This window comes from Drosophila willistoni, chromosome 3R (genome assembly GCF_018902025.1).
Source record: "Drosophila willistoni isolate 14030-0811.24 chromosome 3R, UCI_dwil_1.1, whole genome shotgun sequence".
Lineage (NCBI taxonomy): Eukaryota > Metazoa > Arthropoda > Insecta > Diptera > Drosophilidae > Drosophila > Drosophila willistoni.
The window spans coordinates 3,116,068-3,144,017 of record NC_061086.1 but is presented as its reverse complement, the minus strand read 5'-3'; the positions used below and the strand labels follow the sequence as shown (position 1 = coordinate 3,144,017).

General features: G+C 38.0%; 7 protein-coding genes and 1 pseudogene across 9 annotated transcripts; 4 read left to right on the top strand and 4 right to left on the bottom strand.

Annotated features, from left to right (window-relative positions):
• Positions 1-5: 5 nt before the first annotated feature.
• On the bottom strand, positions 6-1,452 carry LOC6650038 (annotated as a pseudogene).
• On the top strand, positions 1,236-3,188 carry LOC6650037 (E3 ubiquitin-protein ligase TM129). The gene is made up of 2 exons (XM_002072695.4): positions 1,236-2,122; positions 2,253-3,188. The coding sequence occupies exons 1-2, from the start codon at positions 1,484-1,486 to the stop codon at positions 2,835-2,837; spliced, it is 1,224 nt and encodes a 407-aa protein (XP_002072731.1). The 5' UTR covers positions 1,236-1,483; the 3' UTR covers positions 2,838-3,188.
• LOC6650036 lies at positions 2,888-7,276 on the bottom strand. The gene is made up of 2 exons (XM_002072694.4): positions 6,561-7,276; positions 2,888-3,438 (listed from the first exon to the last, which is right to left on the bottom strand). Exons 1-2 carry the CDS (start codon positions 6,780-6,782, stop codon positions 3,259-3,261), a joined length of 402 nt encoding a protein of 133 aa, XP_002072730.1. The 5' UTR covers positions 6,783-7,276; the 3' UTR covers positions 2,888-3,258.
• A 1,222-nt stretch (positions 7,277-8,498) lies between these two features.
• LOC6650035 (E3 ubiquitin-protein ligase MARCHF5) lies at positions 8,499-10,668 on the bottom strand. Of its 2 annotated transcripts, none has more exons than XM_047009387.1 (4): positions 10,467-10,668; positions 10,289-10,402; positions 9,428-10,226; positions 8,499-9,368 (listed from the first exon to the last, which is right to left on the bottom strand). In XM_047009387.1, exons 3-4 carry the CDS (start codon positions 10,177-10,179, stop codon positions 8,915-8,917), a joined length of 1,206 nt encoding a protein of 401 aa, XP_046865343.1. In that variant the 5' UTR covers positions 10,180-10,226; positions 10,289-10,402; positions 10,467-10,668; the 3' UTR covers positions 8,499-8,914. The 2 variants fall into 2 exon arrangements, with proteins under 2 accessions (XP_046865343.1, XP_002072729.1); XM_002072693.4 differs by having other exon boundaries at positions 9,428-10,199; positions 10,467-10,667.
• Positions 10,669-10,967: 299 nt separating this feature from the next.
• Positions 10,968-11,832, top strand: LOC6650034 (40S ribosomal protein S13). Its single transcript, XM_002072692.4, has 2 exons — positions 10,968-11,046; positions 11,271-11,832. The coding sequence occupies exons 1-2, from the start codon at positions 11,024-11,026 to the stop codon at positions 11,701-11,703; spliced, it is 456 nt and encodes a 151-aa protein (XP_002072728.1). The 5' UTR covers positions 10,968-11,023; the 3' UTR covers positions 11,704-11,832.
• Positions 11,833-11,984: 152 nt separating this feature from the next.
• On the bottom strand, positions 11,985-13,457 carry LOC6650033 (Golgi to ER traffic protein 4 homolog). Its single transcript, XM_002072691.3, has 2 exons — positions 12,937-13,457; positions 11,985-12,865 (listed from the first exon to the last, which is right to left on the bottom strand). The coding sequence occupies exons 1-2, from the start codon at positions 13,330-13,332 to the stop codon at positions 12,233-12,235; spliced, it is 1,029 nt and encodes a 342-aa protein (XP_002072727.1). The 5' UTR covers positions 13,333-13,457; the 3' UTR covers positions 11,985-12,232.
• A 491-nt stretch (positions 13,458-13,948) lies between these two features.
• LOC6650032 (BTB/POZ domain-containing protein KCTD9) lies at positions 13,949-15,328 on the top strand. The gene is made up of 3 exons (XM_002072690.4): positions 13,949-14,680; positions 14,743-14,821; positions 14,904-15,328. The coding sequence occupies exons 1-3, from the start codon at positions 14,021-14,023 to the stop codon at positions 15,137-15,139; spliced, it is 975 nt and encodes a 324-aa protein (XP_002072726.1). The 5' UTR covers positions 13,949-14,020; the 3' UTR covers positions 15,140-15,328.
• A 1,591-nt stretch (positions 15,329-16,919) lies between these two features.
• On the top strand, positions 16,920-22,680 carry LOC6650116 (methenyltetrahydrofolate synthase domain-containing protein). 2 transcript variants are annotated; one of them, XM_023179942.2, is made up of 6 exons: positions 16,920-17,177; positions 18,739-18,909; positions 18,998-19,719; positions 20,570-20,638; positions 20,707-20,923; positions 20,993-22,680. In XM_023179942.2, exons 1-6 carry the CDS (start codon positions 17,096-17,098, stop codon positions 21,412-21,414), a joined length of 1,683 nt encoding a protein of 560 aa, XP_023035710.1. In that variant the 5' UTR covers positions 16,920-17,095; the 3' UTR covers positions 21,415-22,680. The 2 variants fall into 2 exon arrangements, with proteins under 2 accessions (XP_023035710.1, XP_002072725.1); XM_002072689.4 differs by having other exon boundaries at positions 20,567-20,638.
• Positions 22,681-27,950: the final 5,270 nt, after the last annotated feature.

Below are 27,950 nucleotides of genomic sequence, written 5' to 3'. Positions count from 1 at the left end.
TTTCTTGTAACTTTGGCAAAAATAAAAATATTCAATATTCTTTTGGAAGGGCAAATTGATTTGATAATACTAATAACTGTCTATTAAAACTAAAAATTGACTACGTGCAGGAGGGAGGCTACAGTTCAATGTGCCTTGTTGGCGAATCCTGCTCATCCCCAGCCATCACATTCTCCACGCCCTCATCATGCTCTGCAAAAGAATATCATAGAACATGGCATTATGACGAATTATTCACAGAATAAATTGTATAAATCTATGCCATAATCCGGAATATTTGAATCTGGATCTAGCGGGCTTATAATGATTTCATGATCAATTCCTCTAATTGCTTTGTATCGATCTCGGGCTTATGGCCACCAGATTGAGCCGTCGAGTTAAGCCAATACTCGGAGGTGGCAATATAAATGGCAACTGCCCCGCCAACAATATAAGCCATGTTGGCAGAGCTTTGAAAGATCACGCAAGTGGCCACGCACATGCCAAAATACGTGAGGAATCTCGTCAAGTTGAGATAAGAGTCGCGTTGCTCCGCACTTAGATCTTGGATGGAAATCGCATTAATTCAATTACATTTAAACCAATCACTACTTCTTTGCTACCTTGACATTTTCCATCCTTAAGCTGGTAGCCAGTTGCACATTTACGGCACATATCGGGACCATCAATATCGCGGCCATCGCACGATCTATCACATTCCAGGCACGTAAAGGAACCTTTGTTGTTCACACAGAACTGCTGGAGACGGCAAGCGGATGCTGGCCTCTCCAGACATTCATTAATATCCACACAACCATTTTCCGAGTCCATCAGCCAACCATCTTTACACTTCCGACAACTCTTTGGACCGACACCCGTGCAGCCTCCATCATCACCAAGCAACTTGGAATCATCTCTAAAGGACTCATAATGCTTATTCGAGCATTCGTTGTAATTTGGTCCCGAATGGCATCACATAGACACTTTTCATTCCCCTTACGAGTGCCAGCTCCCTTGCACTTGTCTAACCAATAAATAAAAAGATTAGCCATAGAATCGAAACATTACCGGCTGAATATTTCCATACCATTTCCTTTGCAGTCCGTACAAGGCTCGCAATTTGGACCATAGGTATCTTTAGGACAGCAGACAGACAACTGCTCAAGTGGTCGCGAAAATGTTTGCTGGGTATTCTTCTAGAGACAATTTTTTAAGGCGAAGTGCGGCTGGGGCGAATTCGGGCGTGTGGTTGTTGTTGCATTTGAGCTGGGCGAATTCGCAAGTCGCAAAGGGCGAAATTATTATTTATTTTTAACATAATTATTCAAAACAATATTGTAGTAAATTACTACAAACAGTCAAAATAATGTGCACAATTTGATGTCCAAAACGTAAACATTAGGGCAACTGCATTAAAAGACTTTCAAACAATAAAAAAAGGGTCACCAACAAATTAAAGATCTGCAAAAGCATTTTTAATTAATACACCAAAATTATTCGCAACATGGACGAGTCGGAACTGCTCTTCAATTTGTTCTATTTTCTGCTTTGTATGGTAATCATTTACCCACCAGAGGAGTTCTCCCGTTTGGGTTTTACTATTGAACAGCTGTTTTCGCGGCTATTGGGCGAGGAGTATCAGGACTTTGTTGGCTACCACCTGCGGCGGACATCGCTCAATTTATTTGTTCACTCGTGCCTCCCGTTTTCATATTTCCTTATACACAGACTTAAGTTCTCAGTTTTTGCCACGCAAGAGCCCCTCGAGGAGTCTGACCTAGACCCAGATTTTCCTATGCCACAAGAGGCGGTGGCATTCAAGACGCTGACGTGGAAGACTGCTCAACGGTTTAGCGTCCTGGCCGTACTAGCAGTGCCAGCATTGATTTTTAATTGGCACCAGCAAAACTGGCGTCGCCACCCTATCAATAAGGCATTATCCAAATATGCCAACAACAATAATCCGGGAAATTACCGAACGGTGGCCAGCGACATTGCCATCGAGTTCCGTCGACCGGAGATCTACAAGAAAAAATTGAACTCCATTAGCACGGTCATTGCCACAGATAACTGGCTGATTAAGACGACAATGTACAATGTGCACTTTGCCCATCAAAGCAACACTACGCTCAGTGTAGCAAAGGTGAGTGAGATGTATCAAGATGTTCTTGGATTAGCTTTCTGGGAATAAAGAAACAGATATCAAATATTGCTTGATTATTTTACCCTTATCAATAAAACTTAACTAGATTTAAACCTATTTATGTTGTCAGGCTGAGACGTACAACATTTCGCAACACGACCAAAATGATACATTACAAATGATCAGCATCGTTGTGAAGCCCATGCGACAGGGGGTATCCGATTTCCACATACGCATCAATGCTCTGGAGTTTCGCAATTTGGAGGATCGCGTCCGCAGACCAATCGCCATACCATCGGACATCCAATTTCATCGCAGTGTGATTGATCGATTTGTGGATGTTTTCAAAACGCAAGTTGCTCTAAATCCCATCTTTAATTCGGAACCCATTACAGACAAATGCTTCGCTTGCATGCTGGCCGAGCCGAACATTAAGATAAACAAGCAATGCGTCGATGTGAATCGCCAGGGCGTACCTCTCACGGATGAGGCATGCTGCTCCAACTGCTACTGCCGACCCATGTGGTGTGTGGAGTGCTTGGCCCGTTGGTTTGCTGCTCGGCAAAGCGATGTGGATCGTGAAGTGTGGCTAGAGCAAAAGTGCACGTGTCCCATGTGCCGCGCCAAGTTTTGCGTGCTGGATGTGAGCTACATAAGTGCACCAGCAGCAGCGACAGTGCAAACGGACTCCCAGGGGTCTGATTTGTCCTTGTGATTTACTTTACTATGCCCATGCGAATGTTTTAAATACTAAAGAACTCATTGTAGTTTTAATCGAACCTTGTGCTTTATTGGTAAGATTAAACAATAATCCTTCATAAAGTAATTCTAACATATAATTAAATATAGGTATCACGTTTTAATACTTGTCTAATATAAGCAAAGCAAGAGATATTAATGTACAGGCGATATAAGAACATATGTGGAGAAATTGATATCAAATCTCCGGAAATGAATATATATTTATGTAATACTAAAGCTTCATCCAGCAGCCAGAGCAGCCCCAGCTAGGCATTTCCTTCCTCTCTGTCCTTCTTTTGATTTAATAAAGCGTCATTAAATGTTATATATAAGTATATATACATATATGTATGGTGAATATAATAAGAATAATAAGCCGTCAATTCGTTCATTATCTATAAATTCGTTTCGTAAAAACTTTTATAGGTCTCTGTTTTGTCACGTTGACTTCGTGTTGTGTTTCCTGCTGCAGATGTGCCCGAAACTGGGGACTGTGTCTGTGCAGAGGTGGAGGATCTGAACATGTTAGCGGTTGCGGTTGCGGTTACGGTTACGGCTGTGTTGCGCGATGAGATCTGCAATAAAAGATAAGACATATTCTAGTTGATTCCGATTGATAGAAGAAGTTAAACAATCAAACTAAATTGAGATTACACTTTAACTTATCAGAAGACATGCTTGAAAGTTGTATTTATGGTTTGCCGACCTGATTTTAATCGATATCGAGGCTTATTACCATTGACTACAGACACATATGAACACTTGAACAAATACACAGAAAATATTGTTCTTAGAACTACTTAACAAAAGGTTAAGAACATAATAGACTGATAAACATTTTTAATTCTTCTGACTTTAATGTTTTTCTTTAAACTAGGACAAGCAACTGAAACCATTTAAATTATCTAAACAGGATTTTACTAAAACAGTTAAAAATACAAAGAGTTTATAAAGGAATTTTTAATTTTTTGTTTAATAATTTGAATCCTGTAGAAATACTCCAACGTTTTTGGCTATAATGCTTCAATACAATTATCACCAAATGAACAATTTCTAATTATTCTATTCCAAAAGAGACGACAAAACCAGTCCAACAATGTATACACTCGTTTAATATGTACATATAAACACTTTTCTATATACATACATACATACATATATATGCAGTCAGACTTGCTCCGATAATAAAATACAAAAAAAAACCGTTGTCTTTGTTGTTTCGTTTGTTTTTGTTTTTTCCCTAGCATTCGTGATAACATGTGTGTGTGTGTATTTTGTTATTATTTTAGCAGGTCGATGAAGAAGAAAATTTGCAATATCTGATATGGCCTGGCATGGGCTTTTTATATAGTGTTAGTGTTGAGTGTGTACTTCTTTCGCTTGGAAAACCTTGGAAACAGTGTGTGCTAAATTATTATCAACAATAATGCACCAATACACTCATAAAATTCACTATTTCTAACGACAAAGTGAGCTAATATACGACGTCAAACTGTTTGTACATATATAATTCTTGATCAGCAGCGGCAATTGAAACTGATTAATAGAGTTGAAAACACTGAAATCACAAATGACAATCCCTGAGAAAACCATCCTGAAAGATCATTTCATGTTCCTTAACACTTCCAGGACTAATGTTGCCTGTAGGCAACATTTTGATTCAAGAAGGATTAGGAAACAGGGTTTTGAACATTGATTGGAGAGTTTCCAACTAAATACCACAATTGTAATTGACTTGAGTTTTCAGCTTCAATGTATATGTACATATGTTGAATTTTCATTTCATTCTTGCTGCTTAGTGAAGTTTATAAGATACATTTAGCACCTACACACACACACTTACATACGTATCTACGTAAAACAATCTTAATCAAATCCATCCCCCCATAAACCACAACACCCAAGACATAATAAAACATTCTCCCCTGCCCTACTGCTGCTACCCTTCCTCCTTGGCTCTTTCAAGTTCAATGTACAGACGAATGAGCGATGACGCAGCAACAATGTCGGCCGATCGATCGATCGATCGGATACTGCGTTTGAGTTGCGCAAGCCACCCGACCACAACGGAACCCCCCCCCCCCCCCCCCCCCCCCCCCCATTTCCAGCCCCAGCGACACTCTCTATCCCAGGCTGACCGGTTGCCAAAATAAAAAATTAAACAAAATTTCAACCACATTCGCATGTTGCCAAAATTCATAAGGGTGTGTTTTATTTTTACTCAAACCCCCAATTGCACTTCTTTTTTTATACATTTTATATATGTACATACATATGTATGTATGTATGCACGTTTGTGTATTATAATTTGCATTGTGTCACATTATGGCGAAATTTAGTCACTTTTACTTATTTATGGGTGTATAAGGTTTCCAGAGAGGTGTGTTTGTCGGTCTCGGTCGGCCTCTGTTGTCTCAGATGAAACAAAAAGAAATTAACTTTTGTTCTTTCTCTTTTTTTTATAGGAAATTGTATGTGCGCAATGTTTTCAGTTCAGCTTGTTTTTATGATCCTTTTTTCAAGTATACGACCCTTTCTTCTTTTTTATGAAACAAAGGGGGGTTGTGGGGGGATTATGCGATAACAAAGGACTTTACGGCATGTGAGAATTGCGAAATGTCATATCGTTCCAACAGACGAACGAAATTGCAATTTGGTTTATGAGCTTGTCAAGAGAATGATAGGCAGACTAACATCCAAAAAAAAATTCCCTTTTTGGTAATCTTATCTTCTTCATTAAATACATATAAATCTTGACTACAATAAAAATCACTCAAGGACAAATTAAGGTACAAGTTTTCTTAATCAATAGTTTTGTCAAAATTCTATCCAAGTGCTGAGAATAAACCTAAAGTCCAAACTTAACCCAACTTGACCCGAAAGTTAAACCATTTAAGTCGACTCGGTCTCTAGATACTCATATTTTAAGGGGTTTTTGAGCTTTAAAAAATTTTAACAACTACTAATTGCTTTTTTTTGTGATGATGAATGTCTCGCAGAGGTCATCAGTCTATCAGGCAACTCGTCGCTTGGAGTGACATTGAAATGGTAAATAAAAGCATATAGAAAGTCTTACAAAGTATCGCATAACCTTCAATAAATATATTGCAATCACATATGTATAACAGGGGGTCTTTTCCGCTCTTATCAAAACAGAAATGAAGCCCAAAAACTTCCGTTTTGTTAAGGAGTATTTCCGTTTTATGTTATTATGCACATTTCACTAGAAAAATGAAGTCATACCGACTACAATATACCATGCATCAATTAAACATCTACATATACCTACAATTTCATATAACCATCCATGGGTAAAACTTTGAGCTAAGAAATTTGACATGGGTTATGCGAATCAAAAAAGTGATGGAAAGTGAAATAAAATATTAATGTTCCAAAATTTATTAAAATTGGGGAGGAAGAACAAACTACATATGTATATACACTTTATGGGATCGGAATAGCTTCCTTTTTTCATTCTTAGTACTTTAATGCATGGTATAATAAAAACTTCCAAATGGTGACGCGGTGACAATTGGTTAAGACCCAATTCTAGATAAAAAAAAAGCGACAAAATGTCGTTACCTATAAATCACATTCACGCACAATCTATTTATGGTATAGCTACATACATATGTACATATATAGAGCTCTGATATTGTTGAAACTTGTGATAAGGCTTTTGGCCCTGGACACGCACCTTTTCGTTGTTTTCTTTGGCAGACACTCCTCCCGAATTGTGGGCGGCATCGAAGAGTTTACCGTCGACGGCATCGCGCTTCTTGTTCTTCGATCGGAAACGGCCGGAACGGGAGATGGTGAAATTGCGCCACTGATGGCTGTAAGCACCTCTCTCCTCTTCATTCAGAATGCTGTCCAGGTAGTGAATCGGTTCGTGGGCAGCTGTCATAGTGTTACTCATGGTGATAATACCGACGACGACGATGATAATGTGGTTGGTCTTTGGGGGCGGTGGGGAAGTCTAGTGTAGTTATTGCTGCCCCTTGTTTGTATGTGTTGCAGTATTACTTATATTTAGTACAAGCCCGAAAGTTATAAAGCAATCGATCTATTCCCCAGTTCGAATTCAGTTCATTTTGCCCCCGAGCGCGATAGCAGAGCACAAATATATGAAAGCTTTTCTTTTTTCGTTTTTGTTACTTTTGGTTTGGTTTTTGTTTCTTTTTTTTTTTATCAGTCAATACAAAGAGACGATGATGATGGTGCCCGTGCCGAGTGTAGTCACTGACTGCGGGCCAAGTTCTCAGCGCTGCTGCTATTAACCGACGCGACTGCCAGCAATTCGTTACGTTTACGTTATATGCCTTGCCTGTCCCGACCCGGCCTGGGTTTTCCCTCAATCCCTTTTCCACCGCGAAAACGGCAGTCAGTCACAAAGAACAAAATTCAATCCGTTGGAGTTATGGCTCTTTCTGTTGCTGCCTGTCGCCAAATTTGAACAAGCAGTGGCAGAAAGAAAGCAACAAGAAATCTTACAACTTAGCGTGTGTGATTGCTCCTGAAAACCCGAACAGGTGGGTTACACTACACTCCACTCACACCTGACTGTCTTTGTTTGTATGCGTGTGTGTGAGTGTGTAGACATACATACATACATAAGCTTAACTGTGTATGGCCTGTTGGACTTACTTGATGCTGTTGCCAACTTTCGATGAAAAGCATCATACACATTCGCTCAATACTCTGCCCCTTATAGTAACTAAAATGATAGAAAAAGGAAAACCATTGGTTTCCTATTTCCAGCTTTTTATAGTAATAAACCTAATGGTTTGCCTTTGCGCTTGTGGAAAGTTACCCATTCTAGAAGTCGTTCCCACCCATTTCTTATCAACATTTTCCAAAAATTTAAATGGAAATTTAAAAAAAAATAGACTAGAAAAATTTGGGCAGTGCCATTTACAATTCTTTTTTAATAGGAAACGTTTAACACTAAGTCTTTATTGAAGTGCATTCAAGAGTCACCAGTGGCGATATTAGATTGGGTTTTCCGTTTGCACGTATGTATATATTTTCTATATGCACACAGCGGATATCTTTCGACTAACCGTGTTGTTGTGTTTTCTCAATGATAAGCGCAAATAGACAAAACAAACAAACACAAAACTTGCTAACAATTATAAATGATTAGATCGCTTTTTGGAGCATTCACTTTGAGACGGACGGGATCGCGGTCTTTAACAGTATCTTTTGTGTCTCTACAATTCGATCAAACATACATAATAGATGGATAGAAGCTGTTGCTCTGCTTTAATGCTGAATCTTTTGTGTCTCTACAATTCGATCAAACATACATAATAGATGGATAGAAGCTGTTGCTCTGCTTTAATGCTGAATATATGTATACACACACATTGAGTCATACTTTCTTATAAATATACATAGTATATGTGTCGCAAATGTTTAGATATGTGTGTAGTCTCGATGACTCAGCAGAGCCCTATTACAAGGCTGAGTGAAATATTATTTACACTTTCTTGCAAGGCTTAGGAAGATCGATCTTCGTCTTGTGCAGATTCGCAAAGCAATAGTGTCTACATATACATAAGTATATATCTTATCTCTTGGACATTGCACTATATTACAAAGTGTTTCGTAGTCGATTCCAAAGGCCATACTATTATATCAATAATTCAGCCAAAGCCGAGGATTTGATTTTTATTATTTACATAGGCAACATTGTAATTTACAAGTATTAATGTTAAATATATGTAATATATAAATTCAAAATAGTTTTTTTTTTTTGGAAGTACCTATAAGTCCTTAATATGGCTAGAATAAAGGGACCGGGAACCTGTGTCGTAATTTTTTGTTTTTGGTTTGGTTAACAAAAAAAAAGACAATTTGTTCTTGGCCCATAATGCGCAATTCCGTGGTAAGAATGCATTTAACAATAAATTTAGCATGAATTCGTTTTGCGTTTAGCGTGTGTGTGTGGAGTGGGGGTGTCTGCTAGTGGGGAAAATCAATTAACTTAAAAGAAAAACCAATTGGTCTTAGGCCATAGGATATAGGATGGTTGATAACATCATCATCTTAAACAACGCTGCCAACATTGGCCCCCTGCTGACGGTCATGCGCCGGCGCTAGATGAACGCCGCCAGAGAGCGGCGCATGTGGCTGTTGATTACGGGGCCCCCCTCCGCTTGCATTTGGTGCTCCTCCTCCTGCATGATTAACATTGCGATGCATGAAATTGCGTATATTCTCCTCGGTGTAGTCCACAATGCGACGCTTCTTGCGTCGGGCATATTGTTTCTGTTTCAAATATATTTTCAGTATACCCTTGACTGTAATGAAGGTCAAACCACCCAAAAGAGTACGATGCAATGTATTGTCCACAGAATCAAATAGTATGCGTCCTACAATCGAGGATATAGTCGGTAGTATCAGAGCACCACAAAAGACGCGAGTTGCCGATAAGGGATCGGTTAAAGCAGGTGTGACCGGATTGCTAATGCTCTGTTGATGCTCCTCAGAATCTTGATTACTGCAAAAGACAAGAAATTTGTTGAATAATCCAGAATGATGTGAAATTATCTGACTTACAGTCTTGGATAGATCAAATTCACAAAGGGAAACTTGCGAACAACCGTGCCGCGGTTGCGTATTAAACGCAATAGGGCGTCTTCCCAACGTATTAGCCGTCCTAATATCAGGCCAACTGGTATAGCGGGCAGGCCAATAAGCAGAATCAATGGGTCGCCACCCTCCATGATGGACATGCCATTTTCGTGGCCAACAATTTGCAAAAATGTAACAGCACCATATGTCACAGCCGTCCAGTAGAGTGAGCCGACAACAAAACCGGCCGCCAGGAATGGACTCAGGCGCTTTATAATATTATCCATTGCTTCCAAGGCACCACCAAGTTTACCCATTTGTGGGAACACAATTATGTATTCTGTCTGGCATTGCGGACATGATACAGATCGCAGTGCATTGCCCTTCTGAGTTTTCTCATCGATCCAGCGATAAAGGCAGCTTTGGTGCACCCACTTAGTGGTGCCACGGCATTGGCACGGCTTTACCCAAGCGGCCAGTCGATTGTCCTCGTCAGTGGCAAAACAAATCCAGCAACATCGCTCTGGTTCCTGAGGATCAGCACTCACCGAAACGGTTGTGGATGAGTTGGTATTTACTGTCGTTGCCTTTAGTAGTATGTCCTTATCGGCAACAACAGATGGTATGGGAATAGAATCTGCTTCTCCATCCGGTTGCACTATAAGCGTTGTATGGTCAACGGATCCTGAGTCGGATACTTGTGTGGATTGTGCGGCCGCTGCCGCAATGTCATCCATTATCTTGTAGAATGCCACACCTGCGAATGTACAATGCAATATTTATGCTAATATTAATCGGATTGTTGCACTTTTGCACAGGTGGATATCAGTTTCGATTATTGCTTACTTTGTGTGATGTGGCTTGGTCTTTGCTTTTGGTTAATTTGGATTTATTTATTTGCACTTTCTTTGTACTCAATTGTATGTTAACTAGTTTTCCTCAGACTTTCAGCTGTAAAAACTAACGCAAAACAAAAAATAAAATTTACATCAGTTGGCAGAAGCTAGAGATGAGCGACATTTACGTGTTTGCAATTCTTCTTGGATATTTGAAAACAAGGATTCCCACTTTGAATATGCGTTGAAGATAGAATGAATATATTTAGCACATTAGCTATTTAAAAATTTATTCTTGTTCGGATTTAGGCCTTTTGACAATTGTGTATTAAATTGAAACTAAACCGATTGCTATGTGGGAATTTTTTAAATATTTCGTTCTCGGCCAAAGTAACAGTGATTAAAAAATCTGATCATTGTTCATCTCTACGGCGTGCTTTCTATGTTTCTGGCAACACTGTTGTCAGAGTTGTTTTTGGAAATAATATCGATTAAAAAGAATTCTGCAGAAGAAACTGTAATAAGAAATCCAAAACAACACAAATATGCTAGCTAAAAACTTCTAAAAAGTCAGAATATCGTTTGCATTGATGCCTTGTTTTGACCGATTTTGTAATCTCTTCCTTTTTTCAGAGTTGCTTCTGCTGATAAATGGTATCGATAGCATGGAGTGAGTACTAGCACCAATATCGATACTTGGATATCGGTTTTACATTCTTTTCGTGTCAAAAATCAGGCTATCAAGATGGGTCGTATGCACGCTCCTGGGTAAAAATTGCATTTTCTATTAAATTTAAAGCAGCCGGTTGAACCAGTACATTTGTAAACTATGTGCGTGCTATAGTTTGATGTAATTTATATGTTACCTTCAATGCCAGAGTGGGATTGAAGTTGAAAAATTGGCCACAGAGGCAAGCACATGTTTTGCAAATGTACTCGCGATACTATACTCAATGCGCACAGCTCTAACAACCCACCGATTCTTCTTGCAGCAAGGGTATTTCCCAATCCGCTCTACCTTATCGTCGCACAGTGCCATCATGGCTGAAGCTGAACTCTGAAGATGTTAAGGAGCAGATTAAGAAGTTGGGCAAGAAGGGTTTGACCCCTTCCAAAATTGGTATCATCCTGCGTGACTCCCACGGTGTTGCACAGGTGCGTTTCGTGAATGGCAACAAAATTCTGCGCATCATGAAATCGGTGGGTCTGAAGCCCGATATCCCAGAAGATCTGTACCACATGATCAAGAAGGCTGTTGCCATCCGCAAGCATTTGGAACGCAATCGCAAGGACAAGGACGGCAAGTTCCGTTTGATTCTGGTCGAATCCAGAATTCACCGCCTGGCCCGCTACTACAAGACAAGGAGCGTTCTGCCACCAAACTGGAAATACGAATCGAGCACCGCCTCTGCTCTGGTTGCGTAAGGAACAGCTGCTATCAAGCCGAACATGGTATTCGATAGTTGTTAGTTTGTTTTGAAAATAAATTTTCCTCTTTTACCATGTACAACAACAATAAGAAGAATATCAAATAAACACACCCAACCGGAAGAATATCATTTTCTATTATTTTCTAATAAATGCTTTTAAAAAAAAGCCAAGTTGCTAACTTAATTTAGCCCACACCATGTACGCCTAAAAGACTTTGGTAAACGAAATGTGAACCGATTGCCAAGTTCTTTAACAATACAAAAACAGTCAATGAATCACGTTTAAAATACATTTATTTTTCAATCCGATCGGGAGTCTAAATACATTGCGAATTAAGCGCACCGTTACACTAAAGTACAATTAATTTGCACACAATACATTAAAATAATAACATTGAAAAATAAAGTCCGGTGAGAAAGGACTTTGCGGTAGTTCCTGTTGCTTTTGGTGTCGACTTGAACTGAAACGGGCGCTTAATGCTATCAAAGACCATGTCCATTATCCATTCAAATTAGAGCCGATATTAGTCGAGCTCGTTGTTGGCGTTATGTCGTCTTTCCGAAGATTGCGGTTCGTCGATATCTTCGTCATCAAAGCCTTGCATTAAACGGTTGAATATATCGCCGATCATCCCACCCAGTCCCGATGGACCACTGTGCGGCACCTCGGGCTGTTCATCAAAATAGACAATGCCAATTTTCGTCAGATATTTTAGAAATGACGTGTCCCGCTTTAGTGAGGGATCGTAGAGCTTTCGCAGGGCTCGGAAGCCGTTAACGGATTTCGTGTCGATGAGGCGGAACAAGCAATAAAGGAAATTCACAAGAGGCTCTCTAAATGGGAACTCGTGCCGTAATATCTTGGGGTGGTAACGCGTATACTCATAAAACATAACTTCGGCTGTTCTTTGATCCTTCAGCGACAATTGCTGAAGCACGGCCTGCACAAGAAACAAATCCACCTCACTGCGAAAACCTTTGCTTACGCTGATTTCTATTAGCACCCGGCCACACAAACTACCATCCTGACAAAGTAGATAATGGTGACGCGCCAATTCAACGTTGCCGTCGGCCCAATACACATGGGCGATTAACTTATGCAAAACTGGATGCCCGTACTTGCCATGTAGACCACTGCTCCATTTAACGACTCGTTGCTGAAAAGCCAATAAGATTTTGTCACATCATTCAAAATTATATATGTATGTATGTACATGTTGGTACTCACTATAAATGTGTCGCGTTCCACAGTAGTCGGGCTAAAGCCACGTATAAGTGAACCCAACCGAGGGACCCAATAGAAATTATTATCTCCAGGCAAGGACCCTCTCTTCTCCAGCGTGTCTATCAGTAGCAGAGCTAGATCCGCAGCACTGCTGTGCTGATCCTTGGCAATCAGCTTCTCGGCTCCATCGAACAACAGGTTCAAGCAATCTTGATATCGCTTCTGAGCCGTATAACGGAAATATAATGTCCTATACATCATATGAGCCTCATAGAACTCGCCTGCCTCCAGCGAGTTGGCCAATTTATGGAGGACTCGATTAACTCCCCGTTGGCTGGCAGAGTTGCCAGTTTCCGAACTGCTGCTGCCTACTGGACGATCGCCCTCGGCGGTAGCCATATTGTAGCGAATCGTGTGCTTCGATCAAGGATATAGTATAATGATGTGTCAGAGGATTGGAAAATATAAGCTAAATCGGATATTTACAAAATGTATGGTAGCTCTATGAGTAGAGTCAAGCAGTGTTGCCAGAAGTACTATTAGTCAATCGATTTCACGATTGCATCAAGAAAAGGTGCCAACATCGAATGATTCGATTTGAATCATTCATTTTGGCTGGCAAATCGGTAGGGTATCGTGGGGAGTCTCGACTCTTTGAAGCATTTTAGCACTTATTATTAATATTATTTATTAACAAACGAATAACGGAATAATGAAATAAAAAGCACCTACAAAACAAAATAAAGGGGTTTGTAAATATTTCTAGCAAACAAGGGTGCAAATCTTAAGGTAGTCCAGAAACCCAGCTAAAAAACTCTAAAATAAATCGTATTATCTAAAGAAACTAACTAAGGATAAAGACACATATCACTTTTGAGGAAAGATACATACGTAGGAGTAGATTGAATCTATACAAAAAATGAAATAATTTTAAATTCTTCATTTAAAATTTATATATAAACATCTAGTGTTGGATAATACAGCCATGCAGAAAATATTGGGTGAAGTATCAGACAAAAAGAGAAATAGGGGCCAATATAATAAATAAAAATAAACAAGTCTCTGGGGTAAAAGTGCATGTCCATTGATGGAAAAGGAGGCGAGTGGCAACGAATGTGGAGAAGGGGAAGAGCTGCAGCAGGCTGTTAGCCGATGGGTCAAATTAAATGTGGGTGGTCAGGTGTACACAACCACAGTCGACACTTTGTTACGAGAACCGGACTCGATGCTGGCTCGCATGTTCCTTCAGGATGGGAACGTAATTAGACCGAGCGAAAGGGATGAGCAGGGAGCTTATTTGATCGATCGCAGTCCACATTACTTTGAGCCTATACTGAATTATTTGCGTCATGGCCAGTTCGTGTGCGATGCTCAGATAAGCATCAAAGGTGTGCTGGAGGAGGCTAGATTTTTCGGCATATGTTCTCTGGTGGCTCACTTAGAGGAGCTGATAAGTCAGCAGGAAGGACCACCCAATGATTATCGACCTCTCACGCGAATAGATGTGATCAAGGCCATAATACAGACTTCTGTGCTAACTGAATTGCGTTTTCAAGGCGTTAACTTATCTGGCGCTGATCTGAGGAAGCTTGACTTTCGGAACATAAACTTTAAATACGCCAACATGTCGCGCTGCAATTTATCTCACACGAATCTTAATTACTGCTGTCTAGAGCGAGCGGATCTTCAGTATGCCAACCTAGAGTGCGCCCAGTTGGTTTCCATTCGAGCCCTGTGTGCTAACATGGTTTGCTTCAATTCGTTTATCAAATACTGCATTTTTATTTATCTGTCTCTTTTTTTCTGAAGGAAGGGGCTAATCTGCGTGGCTGCAACTTTGAGGATCCAACCGGAGTCCGCACAAACCTTGAGGGCGTTAATTTAAAAGGTGAAATTTATATATATATATTTATTTATTTATATATTCTTGAAATTAATATATAAATATGCATAATTAATTAATCTTTCAGGTGCATGCCTTGAAAGTAGTAACATGGCGGGTGTTAATTTACGTGTTGCCAATTTAAAGAATGCTAATATGAAAAACTGCAATCTGCGCTCTGCAGTCCTTGCTGGGGCGGATCTGGAGCGCTGCAATCTATCGGGCAGCGATTTGCAGGAGGCAAACCTTAGAGGTGCAAACCTTAAGGATGCGGAGCTTACCCTTATGGTAACCCCGTTGCATATGTCGCAAGCCATTCGTTGACCCCGTCCGGGCAATTTTATATCATTTTAGTGCAATGGCAGATTTCACTTAATAGATATAAAATGTGTATTGTGTAAATAATTCAAATTGTATCAATATAAGTAGGATTAACAGCAGCATTAAACAGTATTAAGTCAAAAAAAAGCAAAGCAAAAAAAATAACAAATTTGACAAGTCTACCAAATCTGACGTACTGTTTGTTTTAATGTCACCCGACGTTCAGTCGACTTTCTCACTTTATCGTAGCCGGTTGGTTTAAGCATTGACTTTAGTAATTTTTCATTAATTTGTGAAGTTTCTGATTTGTGTGTTCTATCAATCTTGCCAGTGTCCAATATTCAACGGAAGTCGAGGAGATTCTCTTAGCCTCAGGTGAGTTCTTTGAGTCCTAATGATTTGCGTAGCTATACTCATCTGTACACTCCGTTCATTTCTGCCAGAAGCGAAAAGTATGTTTTATTTGATAGTGTATGTATGTGGAAGACGAAAAGTTATTAAAATCCGCTGTAGCAGCTTTGCGGAATTGACTCTTTTTTGACTTTTTTTTTCAAAAGAGACTAGAACCACACATAATGTCACTGAAAATAACTTTTACAAAATAACAGGTTGACTGATTAAAACATTCCTGTTTATTAAAAACTCGTAGAGGCAACATTTAGTTAATATAGGATTTTACATATGTACATATGTACCAAGTTTACTGTTATGGCAGGATGTTAAAGTTTTATATTAGTGTACTAAACGAAAAATAATATTGGTATATGGACGAAAATTTATACAAAAAACCATCCGGAATCTTTAAAAAATGAAGTAAGTCGTCTCGCCGACTTAGGTATACCATACACCAGTAAAGCAAATATTTCATCTGTATTAAACAAATGCATTTTCACATGCTTCTTACAATCATATCTTAGTATCTCGCTCACTCAATCATACGAGCACCCTAGCGCCCCCACCAGCCAACGGCCAACTCCGGCCTTATGGAAAAACGTTTATATGCATAACTCGACTGTTTTTTGTCCGATTTTGATCAAATTTGGTATTTTGCTAGATATTAGTATTAAATTTAAGTGTGCCAAATTTGATTGCATAAGGTAAAAAAATACGTGAGATAATCAAGTTTTTCAAATTACGGGGGCGGAAAAGGGCGTGGCAAAATTTTTATACATACAAAATGTGTGCATTTACTAAGCGAATATACATACCAAATATGGTGTCTCTAGCTAGAATAGTTTTTGAGATAAACGCTTTTTTTAAATTGCGGGGGCGGAAAGGGGCGTGGCAAAAATTTGAAATAAACTTGATCACTCTACATACTACACGAGTCTACATAAAAAATTTGGTGGCTCTAGCTCTTATAGTCTCCGAGATCTAGGTGTTCATACGGACAGACGGACGGACGGACGGACAGACGGACATGGCTAGATCGACTCGGTTGTTGATCCTGATCAAGAATATATATACTTTGTGGGGTCGGAGATGCTTCCTTCTGCCTGTTACATACATTTTGGCGACTTTAATATACCATTTCACCCTATGGGTGTATGGTATAAAAAAGTATGTTTTAATCTTTAAAAAAAAATTGTCCGAACCCTCCACCTAGGATTTCGAACACAAATTTCACTACATTTAGTGGCATACATTCATTTTAGCCGTAATCGAACGAAAATAAACCAAAAAGTGTAAACACCATATTAAAACAAATGCAAAACTATCGATATATCGATAGTGATATCAACTTTTTTTTTTATCTCCACTCATTTAGCCCTATTTATTTATCGATAATTTCAACGTGGTTTTGTTGGAAGCGCCGGAGAAGTTAGACGTTGCTGTGTAAATTGTGTAAATTGAGTGAAAGAAAAAGAGCAGAAATTGTTGAAGAAAAAAAAAGAAAAGTAGCAGAAGAAACGAGAACGGAAAACAGTTTAAACACACATTTTATATAAACGAAATACAATGGAAAATCAAAGCAACGCAGCTCCCGCTGCCGCCGCTACTGAGAATGGCGCTAACGCAGCGCAGGAGGTATCATCGACAAGTAAGTTTTTTCTTTAATGAAATGGGGAAATTGCATATGTATTTTATTTTTCTCTGGCCTGCGTCTGTGAAACAAAATTATTGTGATGACTGTTCTGTGATGCGTTAGAATTATGTGCATTTGGCACCGTGAATTTTGAGTACACAGCATGCGAATATATATTCCCATGCTTTGCAAATGGATCAAGGGCAGGGAGTTGGGAGCTGCCAATTTTTGCCTACGGCCATTTTTAAACGAACTTGTCAAAAAAGAATGAAAAAAATGCCGCCATATTTCTTTCAATAGATTACTAGCGGTAAATAAGAGTTGTCAAATTGCTGAAACTGTAAACTAAATTTGACGGCAACAACAAATATATACAAATATGTATGTATGTAAGAGTCCGCCCCACCGCTTTACTTTCCTTCGGCGATCCATGTTTGTTTTGTTGCTGCTATTATTAATTACGTCATCGTGGCGCGCATTCTTATGCTGAAAATTGCTTTAAGATTTTACAATTAGTGTGCGGTGGGGAAGAGCGAGAGAGCACATACAACTAATAGTGCAAAGTGAATCATAGTTGGTGACCATTTAAGTTGCTCTTGGCCGCCGATGATTTGAATGTTTCAAGTTATTATTTTTACTTTTTGGTATATATGTTTGTGTGTGTGTGTGTTGTCCTCTCGCTCTTTCGCCGCTAATGTCATTCTATGCAAGCAAAGCACACAAACGCACGCATCTGCCTCACACACAAAAACACACACGACAAGTACATGGGAGGAGGGTTCTTTAAGAATATTCTATAAACTACTGTCATCAATGTAAACTTTCTTTTGGAAAAGACAAGTTTTCCGTGAAATGCAAAACATTTGTTTGCCCCTCTTCAGTTTAATTGATAAATTCGCATTTTGATGGTCTCATCGCTGAGCAATGTTTGTGGTGTGTGTGTGTGTGTGTGCGTGCTAGCGTATGAATGAGTGGTCGCAGCAGCGTTGCCAACTTATTGGTCATGCGTCAATATCGATATTTTTAAGACTTTGCAATTCAATTTTTTGACACGCAGACACGCAATTTCGTTTGTGGTTGTATAAACTCACATGCACATACATATTCAGGAATGTTCTAACACCGACAGTAGTTGGCATTTGATTTAATTACTACTCGTTAACACATGTATGTGTGGATGTACAATGTGCCGTGCAGACAGGTGGCAACTCTATTAAAAACGGCATCAGATCTCTGCTTCTTCTATCTCAAAAATTAAAAAGAGAGAAAAATAAAGTAATTCCAATTTGAATACGGCGGTATTATGCAGCTACCAATTGTTCAGTTTTATTTATTGCTATCGCTTCGTATACTGGGCGTGAAAACCGGTTTATCAGCTATCACCTAGTAAAGTGAACCTGACGTGATAAGAAAATGCTTGTGCTAAAACCTGGGTCAGCGATAAGAGATAACGTGCGACTTTGGGGCGGTTCTATCAAAAATAAATTTAAATTGTTGCGTCTCCATGCAATGCCCCGACTATATTCCTATTCTATTGTCGATACAATATAACGGTTTCCTATTTTAATTTTTATAGCTCAGCCCTTGGAGCCTACAAAGCGCTCATTGCGCGTCCAAACCTGGAAGAAAATCCAGGAGGGCAGGGTTGGAATCGGCTCTAACAGCATATTCAATCGAATTCCTGCGTTCGTGGATGCCGATAAGGCCGCTGCATTGCTCATTCAGCAGGAGGAGTTCAAGAAAGCACGTACGTTGAAAAATATCCTAATTCAATAAGAAAATTAAATTTGAATTTTGATTATCCTCATTTTAATTTGATTTTTGACCACTTGCAGACCACATTAAAGTGAACATCGATCGGGCTTTGCACGACTTTAAGGAACAGGCTCTGCTGGCTAACAAGACTGTCTACTTGCCCAGCACACGTGACTCGTCGGCACTCTGTTTTAAGGTTGAAGTGCCAGGGGATGCCCCCGATGAGCAAAAAAAGGTGGCCCTGCGTGTCCAGGAATTACAAAAGTACCGCACGGAAATTGGACTTGACAGTAACCTGAAACTTGATTTGGTAGTTATCGGTTCGGTAGTGGTGTCGCGCGATGGCTATCGCATTGGCCGCGGTAATGGATTTGCCGATCTGGACATAGGTCTCCTGATTGAATTGGGCGCCATTACACCAGAAACAGTCATTGCCACAATTGTGCATGATTTGCAGGTGGTGGACACGTTGCCTGTAAACCTGTTTCAGAAATACGATACACCGGTGGATTTAATTATAACGCCCACCGAAGTGATACGCGTGGCCAAACACCTGCCCCGTCCCGCCGGTGTCTTCTGGGAAGTGTTGTCCGAGCGTCGCCTTAAGATTTTGCCCGTGTTGCAACAGCTTAAGGAGCGAGAAGAGAAGTCGGGCAAGGCCATAGCCCTGAAGGAGGAAGATACCGATGTCGAGCAGCATCAAAACAATAGGCGTCGTCGTGGACCGATGCGTCGTCGCTTCCAACGAGGAAACCCAGGACGCACCACCTCTCAGACTGATAACGAACAGCAAGTCGGTGGAGTAAGTACACAAAATGAAGCTGTTATGGTGTATACTTTGCCAAATGTAAAATGAACGAAGAGAATATGTTCGAAGACCGTTTTATGTTTTTATACCCTTGCAGAGGGTTTGTAACGCGCAGAAGGAGACGTTTCCGACCCCATAAAGTATAAATATTCTTGATCAGCATGAGAAGCTGAGTCGATATAGCCATGTCCGTCTGTCCATCCGCGTGTATGCGTTTTACTCAGCCATCTTAAGAGCTATCGGGGGGGTCTTTTTATTACCCGGCTAAGAAAAAGTATGAAAATCATCAGGATCGGACCACTATATCATATAGCTCTAGAAGAAACATTTTCATCAAAATTGAAGTATCCTAATGAAATTTACTAATGTGATAGTATTGGATATAAAACATCAGATCCCAAAATTTAATTCCGATCGGATAAATAGAACACAAGTTACAGTCAATATAAATCGGCTTAAACTCTGCCGGCAGCGCTGCTTGCTGCCTTCTACGTCATCATCAAATCAACAGAGCATACGCACTCGCATACACATACAGACGCAACGCTACATAAGCTGTATGTGCATTCGTGCCGTGCTTTGTTTAGGGAATGATGGAAGAACAAATTGTAGTAAAAAGAGAGTAATAATGTTTGTTTGTGTATTGATGAATTGAATTGCTGGGAAAGAAATTTCAAAATGTAACAATATTATTGCCAAGTACTGCAAGGGTATATAAACTTCGGCATAGCCGAAGTTAGCTTGTTTGATATTTTTTCCTTGTGGTCGTTAAGTTTATTCTTTTGAAATTCTACAGTTAAATACTATATTAGATTAAATGTTATTCGTTTTTTTTTTGCAGCAGGATAACGCACAGAAGCGTGCTCCCCGTCGTAAAGGTCGTTATATTAATCGTCGCAGACGCCCAACTAGGGTAAGTGTAATAAGGATCAGAAAATCTTTTAACTTTAAATTAACTTCCCTTAACCATTTGGTTTGCAGTCTGAGGGCGATCAATCCGGTGTTGAGGGTGGTGCAAAGAGTGAGGATCGTAAACAAAATGAGGCCGGAGGTGGCGAGCGTCGTCAAAAGAAGAAGAACCGCGCTCCTCGTGACTTTTGTATCAAATTGACAAACCTGACGCGCGACATTCGCGTCAAAGATTTGAAAACGGAATTGCGCAAACGCGAATGCAATCCCATGTCAATCACGTGGAAAGGTAGCCAAGAAACATAGTCTGTTAATTTATTAATTCTACAATGTGCTTTTCTTTTACACTCGTTTATAGGTCATTTTGGTAAATGCTTCTTGCACTTCGGAAATCGCAATGGCACTCCCAGCACCCAGGATGATATTGACAAGGTGCTAAAGTCACTGAACGATCTCTCTCTGACGATTACCACTGGTGGAGGCAGTGGTGCCAGTGCAGAATCTACTGCTGCCGACGGCGGCGATGCTGCTGCTGTGACAACTGAGCCGGTCGAGACCGCAACACCAGTGCAGACAAAAACCATTAATGTCAATGTAGAGCTGATCAAGTTTGGAGCTAAAAAGGGCACCAATGCAGCTGGTGGTAATGCTGGCGCTGGAGAAGACGGTAATGCTGGTGATGGCGGAGCCCTCAATGGCGAAGATCAAACAGCTGCTGGCAATGGCGCAGATGACACGGGCGCTGCACGCATCGAGTCGGTGGACACCACCACTGTATAGTACGACCAAGAGCTTGGTGCAGCCAACAAAATGTTTAGGCGGATGTCCGCCAGCAGTAGCATCGCGTTTGGAGTTCAACGAAAACGAGTATCATTTTGTTTCGAGAGAATCGAAAAGTAACACAGACACTAAACAATCAACAATAGCAGTGAACTCCAAGCGACACCAGAAACAACAACACACACACTTCATCTCACTTCACACACACACAAAAACAACTCACAGCCATTAACAACACTCAAGCACAGTCTCCAGATATCATTATTTGCCGCTTAAAGTTTCTTCTTTTCCTTTATTCTTCTTCTAACAACGACATTCAACATCTATAGAGAAGAGCAACAGAGAAGCGAAATACTTCTAACGACAAACACTCTGACACACAAAATCACTGACGCTTTTTCTTAACAATTGCATTTGTTTTTGCTTAAAAAGAAAACAAAATCTAAAAACAAAAAAAAAAACAAAATTCGTGCAACAAATGAGTTTTACACCCAAGCTATACAACAATTTTGGTGTTCCATATCTCCAATGTGGTAAAACATCCAAAACACACAATTTCAGCCCCAAATAGTAATAACCCTTCACTAACTTGTTCTTTTACTTGGGCCAACTCATGTTTTGCAGTTTTCATTCAAATTCTCTTTCATATAAATTTAACTTTATGCCCTCTCTGGACTCAAGAGCTTGCTATTGGCCGATCGTCCGGCCACTCCTCATTTAGGCAGTTGAGCTGCTTTTTCTTGGGGAGCAATGGCACGATTTGGATCGGTAGCAATAATTGGGTGTACGTTAAGAGCTATTCGTAAAATATATAGAATAACCATAAAACAAAACGAAAAATTAAAAAAAAAAATATATAAAATCAAAATACAAAAAAAACAAACGTGAATTCAACAACAATGAATTAACAAACTATTAACATGTTGCATTTCCGTTGAAAGAAAGAAAAACGAAACAAAAAAAAACAAAAAAAAAAAAAAACAATAATAGAAAAGAAGAGTCAAAATTATTATTGTAAATTTGGTTAGTGTTTACCATACATTATTACACCACAAACACCAATAACCATAACTTATATATATAAATAGATATATATATGTTTTTAAAAAGAAATGGATCAACAAAGGCGTGAAAAACAAACAATGATACAATACAAGATTACAATTATTTACTCTTTTTTATACAAAGAAAAGCATTACAAGCAAACAAACAAATGTGAAACATGATTGAAATATAACTTGAAATAAAAACTTCAAAAAAATCGAACTGTTAACAATTGTTTCATCTTTTCTTTAACTACAAGTAAAGTTTAATGCTGAATTCTTAATTTACTTGATGTTGTACGGAGTTACAAAAAAAAGTAGAATATGTTCTCGAATATTATAGAAGGATTGCCACTTGGGAAGTTGATTTTATATAGTTTTCCGATTGATTTGAAGATTATAGATATTTTATACGAGGGTTTTTATACCCTTGCAAAGGGTATATTAATTTTGGTCAGAAGTGTGCAACGCACAGAAGGAAGCATCTCCGACCATATAAAGTTATATATACCCTACACTTTATAGTAATAATAATAATAATAATAGTAAAATTACACTTCAAAAAACTTCATACCAAAAAGACGGTCTAAAATTTTTCTAACTCTGCATTAAAAAGAAAGAAAGTAATTTGAATTTCGAGTAGAATGAGACATTGTCCATTAAAATTAGATAAATGTTATAAAGTGTCAAGTATTGTTGAAAACATCAAATTGTAATATATATTTAATATATATAGGATAGGACAGGGACGAAAACGTCGAACATCAAAATAAAGCTGTGTGAGCACCTTGTGTTTTAGAGTCATCTAAGGCTGCAGAAATTCTGAAAAGATTTTTCAATTCAAATAATGAGCTTAACGCACTGTATTCATATCAATTTTTCCTCATATGTGCCATCTTAAGATTTGATATTTTAAAATGCCAGTCTAAGAATTCGAAATAACTCGAATGGTTTTAATTTTATCAAATCCGGGTTAAACGAATATTTTTCAGCATAAATTCGTATAAGTACAAGATAATAAATAAATCTTTCAATATGTTTAGAAAAAACCTTATCCCACTAAATAAGGCCACAACCCAAGAATTAAACAAATTAAATCATACTTTCCGAGGCATTATCGTTGTGGAATGCGACAGAACAATTATAGTCTTTCTTACTTTGAGCTACCAACAAGTAGACTGAACGGAGAACCATGAACAGGTATTGAGTGCAAAAGTCCAAGAAGTAAAGTGTAATTTATTCTGATTAATCAATCTTTTTTATAGAAAATTATAATTTTCAGCTGAAAATTGTTTATTACGACTGATAATGGTCAACTACTACTCAAAAATTGACGTTTTCATTACTGACACAGTTAATAAGCGGAAAAGGATCAGAAAAATTGAAAACAAAAAAATACACAAAAAACTGAAATGGACACTTTTTTCGTGGAAATCATTTCGAAAAGTATTTTGTATGTAATATTCGAATGTAAAATCAAGTATTTTAATTTTAATAGCAATGTGCTGGCTGTAGAATATTATGTCAATCTACTTGGGAATTGAAAGATCTAGGATAGAAATATTTATATGGTAAAACTATTCATTTTTATACCATACACCCATAGGGTGAATTGGTATATTAAAGTCGCTAAAATCTATGTAACAGGCAGATACATACAATTTTATGGAAATCGGACTAGAAACATGCAAAATATGCGTATGAACGTATTTTACTACGGGATCCATAAGGGCAGAATTGGCCGTTGACTAGTGGCGGCGCACAGTTGGGCCTCTGCTCGGATAGCGTTGCAAAAATTAGTTTTTTCATGATCGCGTTTAGCAAAAATGATATATACAATCGAAAGGGAATACTTCAGAGATTATGAATCCAAAAAATTTTTCAAATCGGTTTAGATTGATGGGTGCTAGAGGCGCCCAAAGTTGAGACATTTTTAGTAAATGGAAATAAATGATAATTTTTACAAAAAAGTGGCAACTGTAAAACTGAATATTGGGCGATTTTAACAAACGATCTTGGATTTTTAATAAAGTATGTTCTTTATTAATACTTAGCATGTTTCATAAATTTTAATAATTGCTTAAATCGTTATTGAACTAGAAGCGTTTAAAAATGCACTAAATATTGACGTTTCTTTAACTTTGGTGGAATACAACTAACAAGGATCTAGTATCTCAACCGATCTTAATACACTAGGTAGCTGAAATATTTACCTATCAGACGTGTATATGGTCCCAATATGCGGAGCCCTGCGCGACAGCGATGCAGAAGTCATTAAACTAAGGTAACCTCGCCTAAAAAATGCGCTGCAAGGTATAAGGAAGAAGAAGCGCGCATCCGTATTTGGCTGTAGCTTCTTTATATTTAAATGATAACAGTGCTTAATGCTGTTTTGTAAATACTACGTGTTCATATATATGCCTTTCTACAATGTTAGATTGCTAATTACCTACGTTGGAAAAACTGACAAGGCATGTAAATGTTATTAAAGTTGATGAAAAATTGGTCCTAGTTGTAGGTTGGTCCTTTTTATTTCCGTTTACCAAATTGGATGTAAATATTAAGTTTTTTACCTAATTATGCAAGTAAATGGAAAATGGTGAAAAATTTGCCAAATATACTTAAAAAAACTACTAAACATAGGATTTTGGCTCACTTAAAGGATTTAATAGAATTTCAGTGTTTACCAATTGGAGAGCTATCCGAAGAAGCACAGGAATGTAAAAACAAGGACTACAAAAGGATCAGATACACTAATACATTAATAACTTCTCGTGTTAGACAAAATGAAGATCTTTTTAACAAGCTGGCAGCCTCTTCGGACCCATTAATTGCATCATTGAGCCACGTGTGATCACGAAAGGATTTGAAAAATAGCAACTATAGTCCCAAAATGTTGAGTTTATCAGATATTGATGTAAATATTGAAAATTATTTTGAAAAAAATCAGCCATCAATAGCAAATTTTCGAAATTAACCTAAAAAATTTTTTTAATTTTTTCCTTTTTGTAATTATGTTAGAAAATCAAAATAAAACATTGAAAAATGTTACATAGTCGTTTAAAATAATGATAAATTCCGTACGTGATTGAAAAAAACGAGGGTTCGCTACATTTTTAAAGCGAAAACATGCATGGAAATAAGTATATTCTGACTTTGACCTTGAATATTACAGCACCACAAACACCCAGCACTCTTGACAAACATTTATTTTGAAGCTTAAGGTATTCTTTATCATAAGCTTTTTAAATCGCTTTATCGGCTTAGAAGCTATGATTTTTCCAATGTAAAATGCCAAAAGGCCCCACTATGCGGCGCCAGAGTGCTGGTGTGTTTGTAAAGTGAGTGAGATAGCATATGGTATGAGGCATGTAAAAACAATTTAATAGACATACATTTGGTTTTCGAAATTTGAAACATTTGTTTTCACCTGGTGTATTCACCTGGTGTATGGTATACCCAAGTCGGCGAGTAGACTAACTTACTTAATTAATCTTAGTGTGTGAAATTTGTATTTCAGGGCTAAGTCTGATAATGTAATAATCGATTTTCTGTTCAATAAAAAACATTTAGGTTGGCACTTAAGTGAAGGTTTTTAGTATGATTTGATTTTAAAGTATTCAAAAGTACTTATGTATGTCAAAAATTGTATGTCAAAAAACAGCAGGCGACAATCGATTTTTTTCTACTTAGGTTAAGAGAATTTAGAGAAATTGATTTTAACTGTGTCTGATTTAGAGGAGTTTGATCATAAATCTATAGCTACGTATGTTATTAGCAACAGACTTATTTTACTTGTTGTTAGTAGGTTGTTTTGGGCGCAGACCCAGCCATGAAGAGTTAATGAAAACTAGAAACTTCCATAAAGCATAAAGCTAAAATCATTAGTACGCGGTGCCGTTCGAGTAGGTTGTTTAGAATGATTTGATATTGAAGTATTGAAGACTTTCTAGGCTAATAGCGGGAGAGCGAGAGTACTCACATATTTGCTGGCTCAGCGGTCTCCCAGTCACTCATATTACGCACAACTCAAGTAGTCAGAATGTACATTCATATATGTACATATGTATATCTACATAAATGTGACCAAATATGTTGCTGTGCATATTTATGTTTATGTTGTTGTCTTTCTAGTATACATATATTTTTGTATATATTTATTCATGCAACAAAGTGTTAGAAGATAAGTGTGTATATAAATACATATGTATGTAAATACACTAAAGTACAACAATGAACAAAGAGACAAGTTTTTTAGATTTTTGTCAAATTTTTATGCTAGGGATAATAATTTTTCACTCGGTGTGAAATTTTTCCTTGAAGATGTCTCTATCGTGTGATTTAGCTCTTTACCTCTTCATCTGGGATCAATCCAAATAATTTCTGAGGGTTCGAGCAAATTTTTTTGTATTATTTTGTAAAATCCATTTTATCAAGGATATCCCCTAGAAAACGCTAGAATAGTTTCTATGAATTTCAAAACTCTTTTAGGATACTTTTTAAAGTTTATCTACTGTTTTTTATGTATATTATATTTTAATGTCTAAATTTATAGGACATTTTTGGATAATATTTTTTGTGTGCCAATTTATCTAAAAACATTTACACATTAGGATAACCAAATGGCCATTTACTAAATGACTTGGTAACTAATTTCGTAAAAAAATGGCTGGGATTGTCTGAGCTTAGTACGTCGCATACCTTGGCTTACTAATACCGATGAGATTTAGTAGGACAGTAGTGGACAAACAGTAGACATGCAATGTCGTAAAACTGTAGCTTTTATAATCTCTAAGATCTAACTTAAGAGTCAATTCTTGTAAGATCATATTCACAATCAGCGGAATCAAATTACCCTAAAAAGGATTATAAGGTTCTTGCCACAGACAAAAAAGTCAGATTTTGTTGCCTTGTGATACCAATAAGGTATGCTCGGAAAATAAGTTTTACATATATCACTGATTAGTTCATAGGTTCTTTATTGCCTAATTGGAAAATTAGATTTAAGGTTTTTATATGGGCCAGACTCTGGTTGCAATACTTACACAATTTCATGATTATTTTCTTTATTAAAACTTTCATCTATCTCGCTTTCTCTTCTTAAGCTGAAGTGGTTTGTTTGTCAGTTCTAGATATCAAAAATTTATGTAATTACGTGCAGCACGATCTTTATCACTGGCTTACAAAATTAATGTCATCCAGTGAACAGCTATAAGTATTGTTACTTTTCCTTTTTGGTTGAATAGAATGGTTTCAATGATTTACGATTCTAAGTGCTATTTCAAAACCATTTGAAAAATAACTTTTTTTCCAAACAGTGAGCGGATGCCATCATCTTGTATCTTAATCCAGATAAAAAATATAAATAAGGAGGTTCATTTTTGATGTAAGCTAGTGTAGTATGTACATATGTTAATTGAAATCTTTAGAGACTTATGACAGATAATTAATTAATAATTAATTCACAATAGATTTTCGGTATTGTGCCGCATT

Coding starts and splice junctions, on each gene's coding strand:
- LOC6650037 (XM_002072695.4), top strand. CDS start 1,484: ATGGACGAGTCGGAACTGCTCTTCAATTTGTTCTATTTTCTGCTTTGT. Junction 2,123..2,252: donor CTACGCTCAGTGTAGCAAAG/GTGAGTGAGATG, acceptor TTATGTTGTCAG/GCTGAGACGTACAACATTTC.
- LOC6650036 (XM_002072694.4), bottom strand. CDS start 6,782: ATGAGTAACACTATGACAGCTGCCCACGAACCGATTCACTACCTGGAC. Junction 3,439..6,560: donor CCAAAGAAAACAACGAAAAG/GTGCGTGTCCAG, acceptor CTTTTATTGCAG/ATCTCATCGCGCAACACAGC.
- LOC6650035 (XM_047009387.1), bottom strand. CDS start 10,179: ATGGATGACATTGCGGCAGCGGCCGCACAATCCACACAAGTATCCGAC. Junction 9,369..9,427: donor AATTTGATCTATCCAAGACT/GTAAGTCAGATA, acceptor TGTCTTTTGCAG/TAATCAAGATTCTGAGGAGC.
- LOC6650034 (XM_002072692.4), top strand. CDS start 11,024: ATGGGTCGTATGCACGCTCCTGG. Junction 11,047..11,270: donor GGTCGTATGCACGCTCCTGG/GTAAAAATTGCA, acceptor TTCTTCTTGCAG/CAAGGGTATTTCCCAATCCG.
- LOC6650033 (XM_002072691.3), bottom strand. CDS start 13,332: ATGGCTACCGCCGAGGGCGATCGTCCAGTAGGCAGCAGCAGTTCGGAA. Junction 12,866..12,936: donor TGGAACGCGACACATTTATA/GTGAGTACCAAC, acceptor TTGGCTTTTCAG/CAACGAGTCGTTAAATGGAG.
- LOC6650032 (XM_002072690.4), top strand. CDS start 14,021: ATGGAAAAGGAGGCGAGTGGCAACGAATGTGGAGAAGGGGAAGAGCTG. Junction 14,681..14,742: donor GAGCCCTGTGTGCTAACATG/GTTTGCTTCAAT, acceptor TTTTTTCTGAAG/GAAGGGGCTAATCTGCGTGG. Junction 14,822..14,903: donor TGAGGGCGTTAATTTAAAAG/GTGAAATTTATA, acceptor TTAATCTTTCAG/GTGCATGCCTTGAAAGTAGT.
- LOC6650116 (XM_002072689.4), top strand. CDS start 17,096: ATGGAAAATCAAAGCAACGCAGCTCCCGCTGCCGCCGCTACTGAGAAT. Junction 17,178..18,738: donor GCAGGAGGTATCATCGACAA/GTAAGTTTTTTC, acceptor TAATTTTTATAG/CTCAGCCCTTGGAGCCTACA. Junction 20,639..20,706: donor GTCGCAGACGCCCAACTAGG/GTAAGTGTAATA, acceptor TTTGGTTTGCAG/TCTGAGGGCGATCAATCCGG.